Below are 21,698 nucleotides of genomic sequence, written 5' to 3'. Positions count from 1 at the left end.
CAAATGAGGGGAAAACCCAGCATTTTTGGCAATGATTCGAGAAATGCTTACAAAATTATGATTTTAACAAATATTTGACACTTGGAGTCAGGAATAATAGAATTAACATCAAATGTAGCCGCACTTGGTATTTAAGAATTCTAATTCTGAGCACCTGAGATTGCAGGCTCCACAACAGTTATCACTTTTCAAAGCAGATACTATAGAATATATAGCTGTAAGATTAAACACTTTGCCAGTGATCTAACCAAAAAAAAACCAAACAACTTATCACAAAACAAATTAAAAGTTATATTACAACATCTGGCAATAATACTAAATATTTGAATTGCTACATTTGACAGAACTGGGATCTAGTGAGCCAACTGCTAGCATTGAAATTGTCTGAGCAAGTTTTATTAGTAAAAAAAACCAAACAAACAACAAACAGTTCTCAAACGTTAAGAGAGCCTACCTAAAGGTTGTAGTAAGTATCTCCTAGTGTTGAATATTCTCGCTACTCCCGCCAATGTTAATACCCATGTCTCAGCCCATTGTTTCTCTGCAGTATCCCTTGAATGATGAATGAGAATATTGCCTCCTCCTGACTCAATCTTCTCTTTGTCAGCTGTTGTGGAAGACTCTCTAACCCTATCCAACAGGTGAAACAGAACCTACGATATTCAGAAAAAGGATGCATTGATTATTTCAGTCACATATTTCAACTCAGGTAAATGTAACATGGAAATAATAAAATCGCGCACATTTTGTCCCTTTCCCTGTAAATCCAAGAAGGTACCTGAAGGATTCCTCTATTTCACCCAGCCTTTCCAGCACCTGTGGTGAGGGTACCTGAATCAGCCAGCTGATTGGATAGGTTCGCACATGGATCTTGAGATGAAGGGCCACAATCACCATGATCAGAAACTTTGAAAATGTCCTTAGTGCTAATAAAAGACCAACACACTGACAATGCTCCATTCCCAGAGAAAATCTGAGAAACCTATGAAGTGCCTCTGTAGTAAGTATGTGCATTTGTCTCTCTTTTAGATTGGCTGATGTCAAGAGATCAATAGCTCTGAAGTGCCATGCAGATGGAATGTGAGACAGCACAATCAAGCTAAGTATGATCATAGTGGAACATGAGTCCCATAAGGGACAAGCAGTCTGCCCAGGTTCTAGGCAAAAGGATTTTCACACATAGGCTTGATTGGCTGGAAAGGGTCAGAAACAGAAGTGGCAGAAAAGCTAAGCCTCCTATTAGATCATCCCAGTCACATGGATAAGGAATTACTTTGTTCCATGTGCTCTTCCCCAGAAAAAGGAAGTTGCTTTAATTTTTTCCAAGTAGAAACAAGATCCAGGTCTTCCTTTCTATTTGAGGTAGGAGGAAGACTGGGTCTTTGATGGCCATGCTACTCTCACAAAGGGCACCAAAATTTTATGCAAAGAAATCATGCATCTATCTGTGTGGAGAGAGTAAGAATGAGCAATACAACAGTCCAAGACCAGAGGATACAAACTGAAATACTGGTGTCAATTTCATGAGCACATTTGTGTAGAGGGGGGAAATCAAGATGATGTAAAAATGGTGGTAAGATAGCCTAGGGGCAGCACAGAAGAAAAAGAAACCATCTGGAAGCTCTACGAAAGTTTTAAGATAAAACAGTTCATAGCTACTTTGTGTGTGTAAATAATATATTATCTTTAAAAATCCTATAAAAATTAAAACTGGTATTACAATAAGCAGGTGTAAGAGACAGAGACTACCAAAATGTGGATGTTGTATTCTACAGCAGTTTTTTGCTCAGTACCTTCCATATAACTGTGTGCCATGTTGAATGTTGAAGTAAAGTTCCATGGGCACCAATTGTAGAAAACAATGTCTGTCCAGCACTCTTTCTAACTGCAGGTCGTGGATCTACACAGAGTTCCCCCAGCTTGGCATAGAGACAGAGCCAAAGGCAGTCAAATGGCGGTGCTGGGTGGAAAGGACGGTTTAACAACACTCCCTTCTCTTCTGCCTGCTTCTGCAATACTGCTTCCTCTTTGTTCAGCTCTTTTTCAATGGTTTCACCTCTTTGGAAGAAATAATCTGAAATATTCCACTACAAACAAAGAAATGTAGGAACACATTTTATGTATGGAAAAATAAATATTTAAATACATATTGATAATTGCTCTGATTGTAAAGGAGCAGTGTTTCTAATTTGCTCATTTTAAAGTGTACTGCAAAATATGTCCTAAACAACTCTTAGCTCTACTGATTAGAGAAGGATTACATTTAATTATTCTTACAAACACAATATCAAGAACTATATTTATTTCCAATCTTCAGTTTTTAGGCTCTCAAGACACAGATATATACAAACTGAAGCATCAGAAAAGGATTATTAAAATCTATAATGTTTCTACTAAAAATGTTGATAATCGTCATCTCTCTGCAATTCCATTCATTTTACATAATCATGTCTGTTTCAATAATAATTTACTTAAAGACAAATTCTTATCAGTACGTTTACATTGACTTCAGTGGGAGTTTTATGAGAGAATGACACGCAGTTTCTGGCCTTTATCGGGATAACAGTCTAGACATTAACTAGCATTAACAAAATTAATTAAATAAAAGCCACACTAACCCGCATTATGAACGCAAATGAAACTCACCAGCAAACCAATTGATGTTAGGCTAATGTTTAGTTCTTGATTGTGAAGTCCAAAGCTTCCTGCAACTTCAACAACTATTTGTAGGCAAGTGCATGGCATGGTTGGTAGGAAGTCTGTCACAACCAACTGAAGACACTGGAATGCAGTTCGTATTAAGGACTCTCTTGAGGAAATTGAAATAAGGTTAATGTTATTTTTTTTAAGAGGGTACAAATCATTCTATTATTATACACCAGGATGCAACATTACTACAGAAGAATAATCGGATTTACACACCTGCTCTAGATTCAAGCAAAATTTGAAATACATTTAGGATTTGTCCCAACTGGGGAAAAAAGATGTTTGTGGGTTTTGTGTTTGGTGTGGACTTTTTTTTGTTTTGTTGTTCTTAAGAATGTGTTAGCTAGCACATTCTAAATTCTAATGCAGAGAAGGCAAGTTGTACTTTAGCACGTTGGCTAGACCAGCTGAAGCACAGACTCCCCCAACTCTGCCAGCTTTCACATGCTGAGGTACAACTTGCTTGTCTAACTGGAGTTTTAGAACTTGTTAGCTAACGTTCTAAAATACATCTTTATCCTTGGCAATATAAACCCTAAATTAGGTAGCAAGACCGAACTGGCCTGCAGAAAGTGGCAGGAAAGGAAGAAACCAAAGAGGCATGACAGGATGCAGCTAAGCAACTGGATGTAGCAGGAGACAGTGTCTAACATGTAACCTTCTGTCTTCTCTTTTCATTTTACGCGGTTAAACCAAAAACATTACTGCTATAATTAAAACTGCTGTTTTCGCTTGCTCTGAGTTGACATGGAAACATTAAAAGACAAAATGGTCGTACAGAAACTTGAGTGGCTTCAAACAAGTAGATGCTACTTCAGCACACTAGACAGTGTACAGAAGTTATTATCCATGCACAGTAGCTGTTTTGAAGCTGATGTGGAAGTCTTTGTTAAGGGCAGACATTCCTGCACATACACATATATGCGCTTAGTTAGAAGCTGGAAGATCCAGTCCAATGAGATCCAGCTCAGCCTTGCAGGGAGAAGATGGAGCTGGCAGGGTAACCCAGACAATCTATGGATGGGCTATAAATAAAGTTTCCTGTAATTTTACAGAAGTCAGTGGGATTGAGATTAGAAAACTCCATACAAGAGGAATCGCAGACTGGAGTCAACTCCTTTGTGAGCTGAACTACATCACTAAATCAAAGACACCATTTGAGCCTAACAGCTACAGAAATTGTCAGGTTTTTTCCTTATTTCAAGTTGCGGGTGCACTCTGTATTGTGGATGCTGAAACAACTGGTTATGCGATACAACTGTTTTATCTTATTGTTAATATAATACCTACGGTGAGACTATATGAAAGATTATCTCTGATTGTCAGAAGTCCCGATGACTGTATTTTCTGTGAGGTTTAAATATAAATATATTTTAGGATTTAGGCTAGTGTTATATGCTTCATTTTAAAGGAAAATAACTCTCTAATCAGTGATTAGTCTAGCGAGGGTGCGCTGTAACTGCTGTGCTGTAATAGTTTATCTTTGGAGTGTTATTCAGTAAAGAGACACTTGAAATAGCTAATTGTGTGTGTAACTGTCTTATGGTAGAGACTGGTACAGGATTCCTAAGAAAAGGAAAGTGAATCATATTATAATTTCCACTTTTAATATTCAGAGGGTTACTTTGGAAATTCATCTGTATTCTGTGCAAATACTGCAAATCAAATAGAAGAGTTCTGTAGCACAAAGCACATGTAACCTATGTAGGTTATATGCAGTTGTAATCAAGCTTCACTCTGGAGCTTCCCTAGTATTTGACCCAGAGTTCACCATGCTTGGATTATAGAAGCATGGATCAATCCAGAACATAAATTCAGAAAAAGTCCAGAGTCTGAATAGAGGTGCATCAGTTCTGTATTAGCTGAGCCCTGTGAAAAAATGTTTGTTTTCAGTTACCAAGCTCTACAAGTCAGAGAAAAAACAGCTACCTATCTTTTGTAACTGTTGCTCTTCAAGATGTGTTACTCATGTCCATTCCATTCTAGGTGTGTGCGCGCTCACATGCACAGTCATCGGAGACTTTTGCCTTAGCGGTATCTGTAGGGTCGTCTGTACCATCCCCTTGAGTGCTGCGTTCATGAGTTGGTATATTAGGTGCTGACCTATGACCTCTCAGTTCCTTCTTTCCAGCAACTCCGACAGAGGAGTAGGAGGGCGAGTAATGGAACAGACATGAGCAACATATCTCGAAGAACAAGTTACAAAAGGTAGGTAATCATTTTTTCTTCTTTAAGTGCTTGCTCATGTCAATTCCATTCTAGGTGACTCACAAGCAGTATCCTCAGAGCTGAGTTCAGAGTCTTGTGGCTTGTAACACTGCTCTACAGAAGCCAGCATCGTCCTGGGCCTGCTGGGTAAGTGCATAATGAGATGAGAATGTGTGGACGAATGACCAGGTGGCCACTCTACAGATGTCCTGGATAGGCTAGGAACGTTGCTGAGGAGGCTTACGCCTTGTTTGACTGGGCGGTTACAAGATTCAGGTCCGATTCTGGAAAAGGGTTCCTGATGTGCGGGTAGAGGCGCTCGAGGCCCTTGAGGAACCTGGCAGTCATGTCCTGGGCAAAAACTGACCTTCCCTCAAGCAGTGGATGGAAAGCCGAAATAGCGGCCAAATGGACTTTGATAGTTGAAAGGGACAGGGCTTGGAGCTTCAGATGCAGGAGGTAGTCCAGGACCAACTGCAGCAAGGCCCACTCGTGCCGAATACCTTTATCCGAGGTCCAACAAGCGAACCACTTCCATTAGGCCAGGTAGGTCATTCTGGTGGAGGGCTTTCTGCTTCCCAACAGGACCTACTAGACAGTCGCTGAGTATTCCTGCTCCTCTGCATTTAACCATGCAGCAGCCAAGCAGTTAGGTGCTGCCAGGTTCAGATGCAGAAGACCGCTGTGGTTCTGGGACAGCAGGTCAGGCCTGAGTAGCAGCTATAACGGAGCAGCCACTGAGAGGTCCAGCAGCATGCTGAATCAGTGCTGGTGTGAAAGTAGAATGAATTATATTGTAAAAATAAGAATGGATTAAAGAAATGTTGCATGTACCTTTAAGTAGAAATAAGAAATGTTGAAATACAGGTGCCAGGAAAAGAAAGATTAGGCATAAACAATGGTGCTAATGGAGAAACATTAACAGAAGATTGGTAATAGTTAGTAAGGAAATAAGATATGCATGTCTAGCCCAGGTAAACTTAACAAGATAACAAAGGAAGCAGAATCTGATAAGTTCTCACCCTTTTATCTGCATAAATAAGATAGTTTGTGTCTTGCACGGTGCTCACATTATCTGGGTGTTATTAGCAGAGCGCTGTGCTAATAAAACAGAGTGGTCTGACAAACTGTGAGTCCTGAGTCTAACTTTGACAATTTGGAGGTCCCACCAAGATGGCAACCGTCTTCACTGGGGCTGTGTGATTCCTGACCGTTTTTGTAGGACAACCGTGGCAGCCGGCACCTGGGCATTTGGCCCAAGCGGTCCTCCGCCTGAACGGAAAGGTACACGACCACAGTGAAGTCTGCGCCATCGAACCTGTTGCTTCCCACTCTGTTCTGGTACGGATCCTGGGATCTGACATCAGGAATCTGGTCAGGTAATTATTTCTGTGTTTTGTCTGGACTGAGGACTGTCCTGTCTCTGTGTCTATCCATTCTCCTGTGGAGTGTTTGAATCTGGGTGCCGTCTCCATCCAGGGATCGGCCGACCAAGGGGTTCCTGTCCCCGCGGTCCAAGTGAGTGGAATCTGCAAAATCGCAGCCACATCGCACCTTGGGTAAAACCCTTGGTGTGAAAGCAAGGGTGATTGAGGCAGTAGCCTGTGGGCTCCTTTTGTGTGTTGCACCGAGCATCGCTCTGACGAACCCGAATTTCCTTCTTGCGTGATTGGTGTGTGAAGTCCTCCTGTATGGGTAACCAGACATTGGGGCAGTTCCCTAAACAAACGCCAGCTCATTTATATATTTTAGGATGGGTCCGCACTCCTGTAAATTTCTGGAAAAATGGTCTAGGCTAACTCAGGGGGATCCCAAAACTCAGTGGCCATTGTTAAAATCTTGGAACAAAGACTGAGTAGACGTCTTAAAGGACAAACTCGGCCAGCCTAAAACTAAATTGGCTAAAGGAGAGGTTAATTGTTTCATGCAGTGGTGGGAAGAGGCAAATTGTAGGTGGACAAAATCAAAACTGCCTCTCTCAATTATTCAAATAATAAGTTAAAAGCTTTATTAAAAGCCTCCTCTCCCACCACCAGACGAGCGCTCTTCCTTTACCCCCGTTCTCCAAACCCCGAATCGATCCAACCCCTTCATACTCCCATCTCATTGTAAAAAGGACAAAAAGCCCCTTGTTCTGTTCCCCTTCGTTGTCTGCCTCAAAAACTGATTCTTTAGTGTTCCAGTACCAATTCAGCAAGGAGGGTGGGCTCCTCAACTAGCCCCCACCCTTCCTGGTCCCTTTCCTTGAACATTTCTTTCAAAAAATTGTGATAATGACACAATAGCACTCACTAATGGTTCATTGAAAAAAGCAGGATCGGGCCCAGACAAGCAGGCAAGCAAACAGATAAAGAAACTGAAAGACAGGTTGAAAGCCCTAAGGGAATAGTGTCAGGGAGTAAAGAAAAGCAGTAAGTGCAGGCATGAACCCTGGAACAAGTACTTAAAATGGTGAAATCTGAGGTGATAAAGTGTAATTTTGGGACAATAAACAAGTGATTTAAGAAAAGAGAGTGAAAAGTTAACTCTACAAAGGCTGGAGAGAATTAAGCAGTAAACTTGTGAAAATGCCTTTAAAAAGGACCATGTTAAAAGAGAGAATTCTTGGTTTCTTTGCAGCCATTCTGAAGGAAAATGGGCCCTTTTCCAAGAAGAATCGCCTGTAAATAATCCAAATATATATACAGCTATGTAAAAACAAAAGCAGTTGTAAGGAATGTTAAGGAAAAGAAAATGGCATATGTATTATTTGCCCTGTGAAAAAATATGTAAAGTTCTAAGACTCTAAACCAGCACATCTGGTTTGTAAAACTCCTGTTTTGTAAGTGTAAGAATAAATTGGTTTTGTTTTTGTTTTTAATGCCACTAAAAATTCATTTGACTCTTTAATTCAAAGTTGCAAAACTGACAGACCTTTTGGCAAGACACAGGTAATTAGTGTTGTTTGGCTTTGGGATTTAAGCATTTAACCCATAAGGGGTAACTTGATTCTTTACAAAATTAAAATGTTTTAAATAAAGACCAAGTCATGGCTGCAATAGGGCAGTCAAAATCAGGGAAGTAGGTAGGAGATTCTGGAGTCTTTTTGGTTGTTTGTTTTGTTTTTGTAACAATAGCAGATAAGAAAGCTGTAAAAAAAGATAAGAAATTAACAGTCCCCTCTGAAGCAACAGCAGAGGTGAGGTGCTTGTCATAAAAAGATAGCTAAGGGTTAACGGATTTTTCAAAGCTCAGGGGAGGGAATTTTTTTGGTTTTTGTCTTTGTTCTGCTCTCAGCTATGAGAGAGGATCTGTTTTTCTCTATCTGTAAGCTTCTCATCTTCAGTTTCCCAGTTGTAAGTACAAAGGTAGCAAAACAATAGGCTTTTATATGTTTTGTTTTGTATTTACATGTGTGTGTGCTGGAATGTTTAAATGTATCTCTTTTTGAATAAGGCTGTTTATTCATATTTTTTCTTTTAAGCAATTGACTCTGTATAATTGTCACCTTGATACAGAAGATATTTTTATGTCTTTTTTCTTTCTTTTTTATATAAAGCTTTCTTTTTAAAACCTGTTTGAGGTTTTTCTCTGGTTAAGGCTAAGGAACGAAGGGAGGGGGAAATCTCTTTGTGTTAGCTTGACTAGGTTTGAATGCATAGCCTCAGGGAAGAAGAGGGGGGAAGGTAAATTGCCCTCTCTGTTTTGCATTCAAGGAGTTTAAGTACAGTATCGCCCAGGATAACCCAGGGAGGGGGAGCTGGGGATGAGATAAAGAGGAGACAAGGGGAGGAGGTTGTTTTCCCTTTGGTGTGAGACTCAGGGTTTCTGAGTCTTGGGGTCCCCCAGAGAAGTTTTGGGAGACCAGAGAGGGAGTCAGGCCCTGGAAATTCCTGGCTGGTGGGTACACCTGGTCTGCTTGGGGTGTCCAGCGCTGGTGATGCAGGTGCTGCTCGTCAAGTGTGGCCACCAAAAACGCTTTTTATTGGCCTCCAGGATATTAAGAGGTATCCCAGAATTCCTGTACCACAACAAACCGAAGAATGGGAACTCCGAGCTCCCCGGAGCTACTTATCTAAAAAACAAACACAGCTCTCTTTGCTCCAGCAAGCGAGCGGAGGCAGGGGAATTGCTTTGAATGTTCACAGCTGTTTTGCTTGAGGAGAGGGGGGGGGAGTCCGTGTTGAGCAGCTGCTTATGTGGTCTGAAGGCTATTTAGGAGTGCATAATTTGCATTTAGTGAATAAGAGAGGGGTGGGGAAGGGTCAAAACTTTTAAAATGATTGAAGGTAGTGCTGTGTATCTTCCAGTCCTTAGAACTTGCAAGGCAGGGAGCTGAGAACAGTGTCAGCTCCAAAAATCCACTCTCTCTGTCTCCCCACGCTCCCTGTCACACTCCCCCACCCCCCTGTTTGAAAAGCACGTTGCAGCCACTTGAACACTGGGATAGCTGCCCACAATGCACCACTCCCAACAGCACTGCAAATGCTGTAATGTGGCCACACTGCAGCGCTGGCTAGCTGTCAGTGTGGCCAACACTGCAGTCTGTCCCTTACACAGCTGTGCGAAGACAGCTGTAACTCCCAGCGCTGTACAGATGTAAGTGAGCCATAACCTGAGCTTTAAAATGGCCCTGTGTTAATCAGACTGTCACTTTTGATAAGCTATACATGAAAACTCTGTAAGAACAAAAGAAAACAGTTACACCCACTTATGTAAAAACTGATATGGCTAATGTTTGTTAAAAGTTATAGTATAGAAAGGAATGTGCCCCCTAGGACATGTGCAGTGTATATTGTAGAAAGGGGTACGGTTTCCAAAAGAAATGCAAATGAAACACGCTGCTGAATTAAAATCCTATTAGGGCTCCAAAAAGCTAGCCGCAATAGGCTGTGGTTTTCTTTTTCAGATCCCTGTATGTTAAGACAGAGTCTCTGAGCTCTGCTGATGGCTTTGAATCCAAAAGCCATCAGCCTGTGTTGATGCAAATTACCTAACTGATAAAGAAAGGTGAGAAACTGCCAGCAACAAAAGAAGCTGCAAATAAAGAACATACCTGGTCAGCAAACAAATTGCCTACATAAAAACATAGTGATAACAAGACCTTTAAATAGATTTGATGCTAATGTTACTGTTAATATTAAACATTAAAATAATTTAATGTTAGTAAGTACACGCAGCCCCTGTAACAACTTATAGTTTGTGGCATGATTTTTGGAAAAAATCTTTTAAAGTAATATGGTAATGAGCTTCTCTCAGCTATTACCTGTGAATAAACTTAAAGGCTTAACACAGCAGGAAAAACATTACAAAACTTGGTCTGCTATATAAGAAGAAAAACTTGAGGTACACCACCTCATGAATTTAATAACTAAACAGTGGAATAATTTCCGGCATAACTCTTAAAAGTAGAACCCATTAAAACCTGGCCTGCTATAGAACAAAAAAAACCACAAGAAAATATGGGGGTAATTCCTCTGTTTTGGCCTGCAATCAGCAAGGGTATTTGTAAAAAAAAAGGAATCTTTTAAGTAATAATCAATGCCACCCCAAAAGGGGTTTAGAAAATGTTATTTTTGTCTTTCAGATAATCCAAAGTACTGTATAATGGGCTATGTGTATGTGTTAATTCTTGGGGAAAAAGTGTTTAAAAATGTTAAGCAACCCACCAGAAGACAAATGTAAATTTAATGTAAGTACTGTGTTTACAAATAATCACATTTACTATTTGCCACAACAACAACAACAACAACAAAAAGAAAGTCTCAGCTTACTGTAAGCAATGATTTAGCTGAGTTCTCTATCAATCTTGGCATTGAATGGCAAACAGTTACCAATCATCTGTTAAAAGGTAAAAAGGTAACATAGTTCCTAGAAAAAAACAATGTGGGAAACGGACCATTCATATCATACATGCAAATGGGAACATGTTAAGAATTGCCACTGCAGAAAGACATAACAGCTTATCATTGGTATAACATTTTCTGGATGGTCTCCCACAACTGCTGGCATACTAATGTTACTACCTCTAATTGTTTTTGGTTTTAGATTGTGTGTGTTTAATTGAAATGTTTAAAGTGTGCTGTTGGATAAAACGAATGTATGCAAAGCTAGAGCCACAGGCCCAAATCACCTCCCAGTATTTTCTATTACGTGGACTAAATAAGAAGTGACACTGGTAGTTAATAATCTTAGTGTCAAAAGGGGGATATGTAGGAGCAGGATTTTATAATGTCCCACAAGAATTAATGTATGATTTGATTTCATCCTGCTAGCCACCCTTTTTGAATAGCAGAAAGAAATGATCCTCTGGGACTATAAGATTCTGTTTTCCCATATGCATTACAAATTTGGCCCTGTCTAACTCTTTTGTTTTAAGATTTAGTTAGCAAGAGACAGGATTCTCTGTTGTGTCTACGTTAAGTACATTAGAGAAACACTGAAGGCCTGGGTCTCAATATAAATTGTCTTGGTTATTGATTGTAAAACTTAGCAAGGTTTAATTTGCAATGCTTTTTTGCTTGATATAAAATACTGCTGTTTGTATTCACAATCTGTTTGTGTGAATGAGGAACGTATGCATCAGGAAAAGATAAGCTGTGAAGGCCATTGTTATAGCCAGAGTCAAGGAAAAAAGTAGTAAAGAGACTTAAAGAACATCAAAGAATCATCAGGCACTGCTTACTACCCAGACGGCTGTTAAACTGTCTGGCATTGCAGAGTAGATACATGCTTCACAGTGTAAGAATGCACCACCCCCAGCGAACCAATCACCACCTCGGGACCATGCAGTCAATTTTGACTCCAGAAGATGACGTAGAGGAACAGGCTTGCATATTACCTTACAATCTACGTTCTCGTAAGGGTTCTCATTGGATTAGCCAGAGAGACATCGACCCTAAAGCAAGGCTCAAGAAGAAGCCAGTATAGTGAGCCTAGCGCTTCTGCTGCTTGGTGAGACTAAACCAGTGACTGCGTTTTCTCAGTTGAGGCTGTCAGAACCAGAAGGGGCTCTGCGTCCATAACAATGCACCTCTGATGGGCACTGTTCCTTGGCTGCTGGATGTCTTAAGGTCTGAGGAGCCACAGCTACAATTCTTTTATCAGCAGCAAGGTGTGGATGCTCAGACCCTTAATATTTCTAATATGCTGGGTCTGCAGCCTACATCCAGCCCATCTTCAAATTGGTGTCTCCAATCTGTTCGTGGCTGGTTTCCACTCAAGTCCCAGACCTCACTGGAGAGACCTTGTCCATTTAACACAATATGGAACAGTAATAGACACCTGGGAAGAGGCTCTTGGCAGTTCCTTTGATTCACTTGGGGAGTAATACAGCTGTGCAAAAGCTCCTGAGGTACAAGCAGTAGTTAAAATGGCAAATAAAACTGGAGAAAAGTTTAAGAGCCTGGCCAAAGGAAAACAGGGCATCCAACAGGTGACCCTCAAACCATCAGGCACTTGGACCTAGGCTTGGTGGCCCAAAGCGAGCGGACCTGTGCTTACTCACTGGAAAAACAATGTGTGGCTTTATTACTCTACAATACGCAATGAGGAATAGATCGCCTGCAGCTCACTTAGAACAAATTGCATATTCTTCCCCATGAAATAGCCGAGTTCTTTATGGAAGTGCTAACTAACCTGTTCAATTTCTCTGGCATAGGAAACTGGTTGTTTCAGGATGTCCGTACTAATCCCTGTTTGGAATTCTACTGATTTTTGTATGTCTTCAGTACCTCCTGTTGCATCCAAAATGGTGTGACACTGCCACACAGATAGCTGCCCAAACCCAGAAGCTGCTAAATATGTTATTTTTTAAATATCACTGATGAAGAAATAAAGAATGATTGATTTGTGGAACCAGTAAATTGTTGAGTCATGGCGTAAGCTTGACCAAAAGGGACTGTGAAAGTAGAATGAATTATATATTTAAAAATAAGAATGGATTAAAGAAATGTTGTATGTACCTTTAAGGAGAAATAAGAAATGTTGAAATACAGGTGCCAGGAAAAGAAAGATTAGGCATAAACAATGGTGCTAATGGCGAAACATTAACAGAAGATTGGTAATAGTTAGTAAGGAAATAAGATATGCATGTCTAGCCCCGGTAAACTTATCAGATTCTGCTTCGTTATCTTGTTAAGTTCTCGCCCTTTTATCTGTATAAATAAGATAGTTTGTGTCTTGCATGGTGCTCACATTATCTGGGTGTTATTAGCAGAGCGCTGTGCTAATAAAACAGAGTGGTCTGACAAACTGTGAGCCCCGAGTCTAACTTTGACACTGGCACGGCCAAGTGGCACTATGATGATCACTTTCACTCTGCTTGATTTTCATCAGGACTATGTGAATCAGCAGCAGTGAAGGGAAAGCATATAACAGAGGCCCCAACCACTGGAGCAGAAAAACGTCCAATGGGGAGTCTGTCGATTTCCCGAATTGAGCCGAAAACATGGCATTTCCTGTTCTGCCTGGATGGGAACAGGTTCTGGGGAATCCCCCAACCTCTGGAAGATGGAGCTGAATGCTTCTGGGTGGAGGGACCACTCGTAGTGAGACGGGAAGGTCCTACTGAGGTGATCTGCCAAAGCATTCCTGGCCCCGGGAAGGTGAGTGGCTACGAGATGGATGCCGTTTTGTACACAGTAGTTCCAGACCTTGAGGGCTTCCTCGTAAAGGGCAGACGGTGTGGCTCCGCACTGCTTGATATAGAACACAGCTGCTGTATTGTCCATCAGGATCTGGACCACCCTGTTTTTAAGTGAGGTAAGAAGGCTTGGCAGCCCAGGCGAACTGCTCTGAGCTCCCTGATGTTGATGTATAGGGACTCAACTAATGATGCTGCATGGTGACATTGCTCAGGTGGGCTTCCCACCCCAGATCTGAGGCATCGGAGATGAGGGTCACCGATGTGGACAGAGCCACAAAGGGAACTCCCTCCAACACCAATACAGGACTCTGCCACCAGGTGAGTGACAATACTACGTGGTCCAGGATCCTGACCACATGGTTCAGGCTGTGTCTGTTGGGGATGTAGACCAATGCCAGCCACCTGTGCAGGGGCCTGAGGCGGAGCCACATATAGCAAACCATGTAAGTGCAAGCTACCACGTGGCTCAACAAGTGCAGGCACATGTGAGCGGTAGTAAGAGGATGGGCTTGCATGCACGAGATGAGGTCCACCATGTCTTGGAACTGAGCCTCGGAGAGGAAGGCTCTGGCCTGAGCAGAGTCAAAGACTGCTCCAATGAACTCTATGCTTTGTACCAGAATTAAGGATGACTTTTTCTCGTTTATTTACAACTCCAGGTCATGACACGTGGAACAAACGAGATCGCGATACTGCTGCACTGGAACCGGAGACCAACTCTTTATTAGCCAATCATCAAGATATGGGTAAATTTGAACATCCCAGCGCCTCAGGTAAGCAGCCATTAGTGTTATGCGCTTCTTGAACACTCTTGGGGCTGACGGGAGACAGAATGGCAATGCCATGAACTGGAAATGGCGCTGGCCTAGAGTAAAACAAAGGAAGCACCTGTGCCCTGGGAAAATGGAAATATGCAGCCTTCAGGTCGAGTGCAGTGTACCAGTCTTCCAGATCCAGACAGAGGATGATGGAGGCCAGGGAGACCATGCAAAACTTCAACTTTTTGAGAGACCTGTTGAGATGATGCAAGTCCAAAATGGAACTGAGGCCCCCTATTGCTTTCGGGATTAGGAAGTAGCAGGAGTAGAACCTCTTTTCCTTTCATGTCTTGAGGGACCTCCTCTGCCACCTCCAGGCACAGGAGGTTCTCGACTTCTTGGACTAGGAGTTGCTCGTGAGAAGGGTCTATGAAGAGGGATGGGGAAGGGGGATGGAAAGGAAGGTCAGCCATAAACTGCAAGATGTAAGCTGAAGATATTACTTTGAGCACCCAACGGTCCAAGGTCAGCTGAGACCAGGCTGACCAGAAGGGGCAAAGGCAGTAGAGGAAAGCGTGGAAGTGTGGATCCTGGGAGGTGACTGGGGTGTTGTCCTCAAGTGCAACCTCAACATGACTGCTTCTGGCCTCCTTGGTTCCTGGAAGGGCCAGGCTGAGAAGACGAATGGGAAGACAATGGATGTCGCCGCTTAGACCCCTTGTCTCTATCCTTTCTCCTGTAGGTGCTCAGCCGGGGAGTCCCCAAGGACCTAGACTGTGGAGGCAGTGGGCAAAACAGTTCCTGGCCTGCTAAGGAGTATGAAGTCCCAAGGAGTGGAGGGTGGCATGGGAGTCTTTAAGGCCATGGAGTCTCAAGTCCATGAGCTTGGAGAAGAGCCCATCCCGCTCAAACAAGAGGTCCTGTATAGTGGCCTGCATCTCCTGGGATAACCCGGAGGACTGCAACCAGGAGCTGCACCTCATGGCCAACACAGAGGTGAACACTCTGGCCACTGAGTCAGTAGTGCGACAGGCCATTTGAAGAACCCCCCTTGCTGCCACTGTGCCTTCATCCACTAAAGCGGTGAACTCCTGAGCTCGGTCCTGTGGGAGGGCCTCCTTGAATTTGTTAAGGGAGTCCCACAGGTTAAAACTGTACCTGCTTAACAGGGCCTAGTGGTTAGGCATCCAAAATTGCAGGCTTGCCATCGAACACATCTTTCTGCCAAGCAAGTCCATAGAATTATAGTATATCAGGGTTGGAAGAGACCTCAGCAGATCACCTAGTCCAGCCCCCTGCTCAAAGCAAGACCAATACCAACTAAATCATCCCAGTCAGGGCTTTGTCCAGCCTCTTGGTGTCTGTTTTTCAGTGTGCCACTGACTTGGCCCTGCCTGTCCGTTTCATTAATGGCAGACATGACCAGTGACGCTGCTGGAGGGTACATATACAGATATTAAAACCCTTTCACGGGGAGGTAACATTTCTTTTCCACCTTCTTAGAAGCAGACAGAACTGAAGGGGAGGTCTGCCACAGTGATTTGGCAATCTTAAGGACTCCTGAGTGGACAGGCAGCATGACCCAGGCCATGGTGGAGGAGCAGGGGGGCTGCCCGTTTCGGAGGGACCGCCACTGCTTTGTTCGGCGATGACTATGACAAGTGCACTGCTAGGGGAGGGGCATGTTCTCCCTCTCCTTCTCTGGGGATGGCTCCTTAGGTGCTGGAGTTCGATGCACTGCCTCCACATCAGATCTGGTATCATACTCCGACTCCAGTGCCAGAAGTGCTGGGGGTGGTTTGTCCGAGTCCACAAGGGAGGACCGATGGGAATATGGGACCAGCATCACGGACACACTGCACAGGTTCCAGTATGGCCATTGAGCAGGTCCCTTCCCTGCTGCCATGCTGTCTCTGCAGGTGCCATGCCAGCTTATCGGCTCAGTGGTGAACCACCTCTTCTGGCGACCAGGGCAGAACCATCAAGGTCTGAATCTGCCAACTGACACTGGTCCTCTACCGGTGATGTGAGGATCGGTGACTGCCCAATGAGTGATACTGGGGGGGCTGGGGACTGGTGCCAAGACAGGGAGTAATCCCGCCCCAGTGGGGACTGACATCTGGGAGACCACCTGAGCGAGGGTGACCTGCACCATAGTGATCTTTCTTGGGAAGCTTACTGGTTTCGGTGGTACGGGGACCAGTGCCTAGACTCTGGTGTCCTATGTCTTGTAGCAGGAGAGTGTGGTGTCGGGGATTGGAGATACGGTGTCAGGGTCCTAGGTCGCAGAGACGGTGATCTACACCTGCGGTCTGGGGACCAAGGGTGCTTCACTGCCCTATGGGGTGGTCCCATGATTGGCTTGCCTTTAGGTGTTGGGGCCTTACCAAGTGCATTGCCTGGCGCAGCGTCTGTGGTACCGGTCAGCCAACTTGCTCTTTACCTGCTGGGGCCACTTCGGGCAACAAGGACCTGAGGAGAAGCCGAGGTCCCCTGCTGCTCCTGGGAGTCAGATCCCTGGGTAGGCTCGGGTGTCTGACCTCAGTGGTACCCCCATGAAGGGCACATAGCCTGACATAGGTCCGTTGCCTGAGGTCCCTTTCCCCTCCAGTGCCAGGGGGCTCTTCTTTTGCCACTTCTATGGTGCTGGTATTGGGCTCCACACTGATGCAGAGGTGGGCAGTGCAGGATCCGAGTGGGACACCTCCAACACAGGACGAAGCTCAGCCTCCATGAGGAGGGCCCTCTAGTGGATATCCTGCTCCTTCGGGGTTCTGGGGCAAAAGCTCTTACAGATTCTGGACTTGTCCTTCCTACGGGACTCCCCAAAGCACTTCAAACAGCTGGCACATGGGTCACTAACACACATCGGCCTGTTGCATGACAAGCATAGTTTGAAGCTGGAAGAAAGGGGCATGTCCCACTCAGGGGTAAAGTGCCAGCCGGGACTCTAACTACAAACTAACCTAACACTTAATTTAATTGCTAACTAATGTGACAGATTCAGACCAGAAGAACATAAGAGAGTGGTGGAAGGCAGGGATATCAGCCTTCAGAATGAGCAGGTCCCTGTTCTCTGGATAGCCAAACAAAAGCTACTCCAGACTAATTAAGACATCAGACACCAATTAACCAGTCAAGGCCATTAGGCTAATGGAAACAGCTGGAACCAATCAAGGTCCCACTTATACTGTTTAAAAGCTCTCCTTCCAGTGGCCTCCGGGGAGCTGAGGTGAAAGGAACTGGAGGAGAGGAAGCATTCCTGAATCCTGAAGTAAGGGTGAAGCTAGGAAAAGGGGGACCATGGGGGAAAGCGGCCCAGAGAATCAAAGCAGGGTCAGTGATGAAAGGAAAGCCTCCAAGAGCCGCTACCATTAGGGTCCCTGGGCTGGAGGCCGGAGTAGAGGGTGGGCCCGGGTTCTCCCCCCGCCATACTCTAGAGAGATCCCCTGGAGAAAGGAAGCAGGACTCGGTCCAGGCAGGGGGCCGAACTGTGTCTACTGAGCTCTATGGAGCAACAGAGACTGTGTGTTATTCCCCCTTCCCATACTGGCCAGTGATGAAAGTAACTCAATAGGCTCTTGCCTACTGAGTTACTCTTGCCACTACAATGAGAAAAGGAGGTCACACTGGGGCCTTACTGAGTTTCTGAGGCCACTGAATCTTCCCAGTAGCGCAGGACCTAGCAATTCAGGCTCGGAACTGTGTCACACTAAGTACCTACAAACTATACACAAAAAAGACAGACAATGGGCTGTGAAGAACCACTAATGCTCTTGTGGTGCAAGACAAGGCGCTCTGACCAACTGTCTCAGGTGGTAAGGAGGAACTGAGAGGCCATAGGGACGGCAGTGCCTAATATATCAACGCATGAGCACGGCACGACCACCTGGATACCGCTAAGGCAAAAATCTCTAATGATTGTGTACATGGGCATGTGCACACCTAGAACGGAATGGACGTGAGCAAGCACTCGAAGTGGGCTGTAGCCCACGAAAGCTTATGCTCAAATAAATTTGTTCGTCTCTAAGGTGCCACTTGTACTCCTGTTCTAATTTTCTTTTGTAATTTCAATATNATATTCCCCCTTCCCATACTGGCCAGTGATGAAAGTAACTCAATAGGCTCTTGCCTACTGAGTTACTCTTGCCACTACAATGAGAAAAGGAGGTCACACTGGGGCCTTACTGAGTTTCTGAGGCCACTGAATCTTCCCAGTAGCGCAGGACCTAGCAATTCAGGCTCGGAACTGTGTCACACTAAGTACCTACAAACTATACACAAAAAAGACAGACAATGGGCTGTGAAGAACCACTAATGCTCTTGTGGTGCAAGACAAGGCGCTCTGACCAACTGTCTCAGGTGGTAAGGAGGAACTGAGAGGCCATAGGGACGGCAGTGCCTAATATATCAACGCATGAGCACGGCACGACCACCTGGATACCGCTAAGGCAAAAATCTCTAATGATTGTGTACATGGGCATGTGCACACCTAGAACGGAATGGACGTGAGCAAGCACTCGAAGTGGGCTGTAGCCCACGAAAGCTTATGCTCAAATAAATTTGTTCGTCTCTAAGGTGCCACTTGTACTCCTGTTCTAATTTTCTTTTGTAATTTCAATATTGAATCAAATTACTGAACCATATTTTTGTGTCTCCCACAATGGCAATGCTCCCGTACCAAATGCTTCAGAAGAATGCACAAGAAACCCCATAATGGACAATTATAGGATAACTTGTCTATAAAGGAAGGTTTTCTCCCTAAACCCTGTCAGTCAGCAGTTGGTTTATGCCTTACAGGATGAGGGTTTATATCCTTTGCAAATGTTTTCTCCTATGTAGTTTATTTTATAAGAATAATGAGAATATCTAAACATCTAATATTTTCTATTACTATTAAGTTCTTGATCTGAATGATATTGTGAAGAAATGAGTTCTGCAAGTGAATTATACATTCTGTAAAATATTTCCTTTTAATAATTTTAAATGTTTAGCCTCTTATTCTTGTGCTATGAGACAGTAAATAAGCACCTTATTTAACTTCTCTGTATCAAAATTTTGGCTCATTTCCTGCCCTCTCTACTTGTTTGTTAGGCTTCAAAACAGAGATTATTAAAATAAGATCAACACTATGTAGCGATTACTCTATGGCCCAGAGGGAGAAACCATTAAACATTTTCTGAGTTTAGTTGTTAATATTTCTAATCTTCCAACAGGGTGCATATACAGAGCAGAGATATTATGAAGTAAGTTCTATCTTGCTTAAAAGAATAAAAGGAAGGACATCTGTAATGAAGGTACTTAGGAACGGAAATCACCTCCAGCCTTTTTCTTTATTGTTGCATGCATTTTCATAAGCTAGTGGAAAAGGCCTACGAATTTCTCTTGTGAATCACTTAGTTATTTTGTGGGAATTGGTCTCCTAAAATATTACAAACAAAAACATGCCATGGGTTTATTCTGCTAGGTTTAATGTAAAATTTATCTGTGAAGTTACTCTTGTCATTCATCAGTATTTTTACTGTCAAAATTCACCATTACTATCAAAATGTATTTAATTCCACGGTAATATAAAACAGTAACAAACCCTGCATAGGTCTCTCTCTAACAAACATCTTTCAAAGCACCAGCCTTTCCATAACATTTATACTAATGGTTTATCAGTACAAATCTGCAGATTTTCACGTGATTTTTTTCAGTCTCTTGAAAGATTAATACAGTAGAAAGCTGACAGTCTGTGACTTTAAATAAAACTTCTTTTCTGGGGAGTCCAGCTATTTAGAACATAGAAATATCTAAAAACAATTATGAGTATTAGTAAATGGCGATTTCTCTGTTCTTCTTATCTATATCAGATTTATATCAATCACTTACCCTTGATCACTTCTGATTGCTCCCATGACACCAAGGACTAATGGCCAGCCAGGCCCTAGACTGTCACCTTGACTCTGCAAAATCTGTAATACACACTCCAATTGTTTGAGCCTGATATCAGGATGAATTATGTTTGACAGTTCCTTCAATGGATTTAACAAAAGCAACTGTAGCCTCTAGAAATAAATAGAGAAACAACAAGGAGAGTAATAACTAACAGATTAAAACCACCCTTATGAAGCCACACAGTACAAATCTGCATTTTTTAGAATGGGATTTTCAAAAGTGCCTATAAGCCATCAGTTGGAGGCTGGGCATCTAACTTCTTCAGGTACTTTTGAAGATAATTTTAAGGTATAGGTTTTTTCTCCCTCCTTAAAGTATTGTATTTCCCAACAAATTTGGAGGTACTTTTAAATCTTACAGGTGAAGTTTAAACTTAGGAAATGTAACATTACATTAAAAGATTGCAATGTATTATTTTAAAATAAGCACCAAACTATTCCCCAGTATGAGGGCTACTCTTTTAGATCCAAATGTTTTCAAGCCACACAGAAACTTCGTGCAGTGTAAATGGAATTGTCATCCTGATAACTGCAAACAAATGCTAGATCAGGGGTGGCCAACCTGTGGCTCTGGAGCCACATATGGCTCTTCAGAAGTTAGTATGCGGCTCCTTGTATAGGCACCAACTCTGGGGCTGGAGCTAAAGGCATCAACTTTCCAATGTGCCGGGGGAGGGGGGCGGTGCTCACTGCTCAACCACTGGCTCTGCCACAGGCCCTTCCCCCACTCCATCCCTTCCCAGGTCCTCCCCTGAGCCTTCTGTGCCCTCGCTCCTTCCCCCACCCCGAGCCACCTGCTGATCGGGAGGTGCAGGGAGGCAGGGGGAGACGCTGATCGCCCGGGCAGCTGGTGGGCAGGAGGCTCTGGGAGCGGAGGTGGGGGGATCTGATGGGTGGGGGTAGGGGCTGCTGCTGACATATTACTGTGGCTCTTTGGCAATGTGCATTGGTAAATTCTTGGTCCTTCTCAGGCTCAGGTTGGCCACCCCTGTGCTAGATCATTAGACTGAAGATACAGCTGAAGATTTATTTCCAGATTCTTTCAACCTTTATCCCTCCTTTTTGGGTCTTTGTTTCACAGAGTATCAAACACTTGGGCTTTGGCAGGTTTTGGGAGCTCATGGCCAAGAATAAGGAACTCTTACATTCTCACTCAAGCTCTTGCAATGATTTATTGTGTGATCCTGAGCAACTCACTTAACCACTATCTCAGTTTACTCATCTATAAACTGGGATTAAGAAAAATCACTTTCCTTGTAATTTTGCTTCTTGGATGATGATTTCACAAGAGTCTCATTCATATGTTTCATGCCACCAGCGTGAAACTAGTTGGGAACTTCCATAACCAAAGATCCTTGGAGGGCAATATCCCTCCATGCAAGCACTCATAATCGTTCCCTGAGAGTAATCATCAGTGGTTTACAGTCATGCTGGAAGGGCATAAAACAAGGTTACTCACCT

At 43.4% G+C, this 21,698-nt stretch overlaps 1 protein-coding gene and 1 long non-coding RNA gene across 7 annotated transcripts in view; one reads left to right on the top strand and one right to left on the bottom strand.

Annotated features, from left to right (window-relative positions):
• The window catches only part of MON2 (MON2 regulator of endosome-to-Golgi trafficking), a 242,403-nt gene that overhangs the window by 97,560 nt on the left and 123,145 nt on the right, over nt 1–21,698 (bottom strand). For all 5 annotated transcript variants that reach the window (XR_012655908.1, XM_075066076.1, XM_075066064.1 and 2 more), the window contains exons 22-25: nt 20,173–20,348; nt 2,647–2,809; nt 1,794–2,087; nt 455–653 (exon numbers count right to left, since the gene is read on the bottom strand). Coding sequence is in view for 4 of the 5 variants with exons in the window: in XM_075066076.1 (XP_074922177.1) it covers nt 455–653; nt 1,794–2,087; nt 2,647–2,809; nt 20,173–20,348 (832 nt within the window). In the remaining variant the exon portion in view is untranslated. The remainder of the gene's footprint in view (nt 1–454; nt 654–1,793; nt 2,088–2,646; nt 2,810–20,172; nt 20,349–21,698) is intronic.
• On the top strand, nt 5,065–10,779 carry LOC142046863 (uncharacterized). 2 transcript variants are annotated; one of them, XR_012655911.1, is made up of 3 exons: nt 5,065–6,293; nt 9,803–9,903; nt 10,481–10,779. It is a non-coding gene; the product is annotated as an uncharacterized LOC142046863 (long non-coding RNA). The 2 variants fall into 2 exon arrangements; XR_012655910.1 differs by having other exon boundaries at nt 5,065–6,305; nt 9,819–9,903.

Source organism: Chelonoidis abingdonii, chromosome 1 (assembly GCF_003597395.2).
Source record: "Chelonoidis abingdonii isolate Lonesome George chromosome 1, CheloAbing_2.0, whole genome shotgun sequence".
NCBI lineage: Eukaryota > Metazoa > Chordata > Testudines > Testudinidae > Chelonoidis > Chelonoidis abingdonii.
Note: the sequence above shows the minus strand (reverse complement) of the source record. Positions and strands in the feature narration are given on the sequence as shown.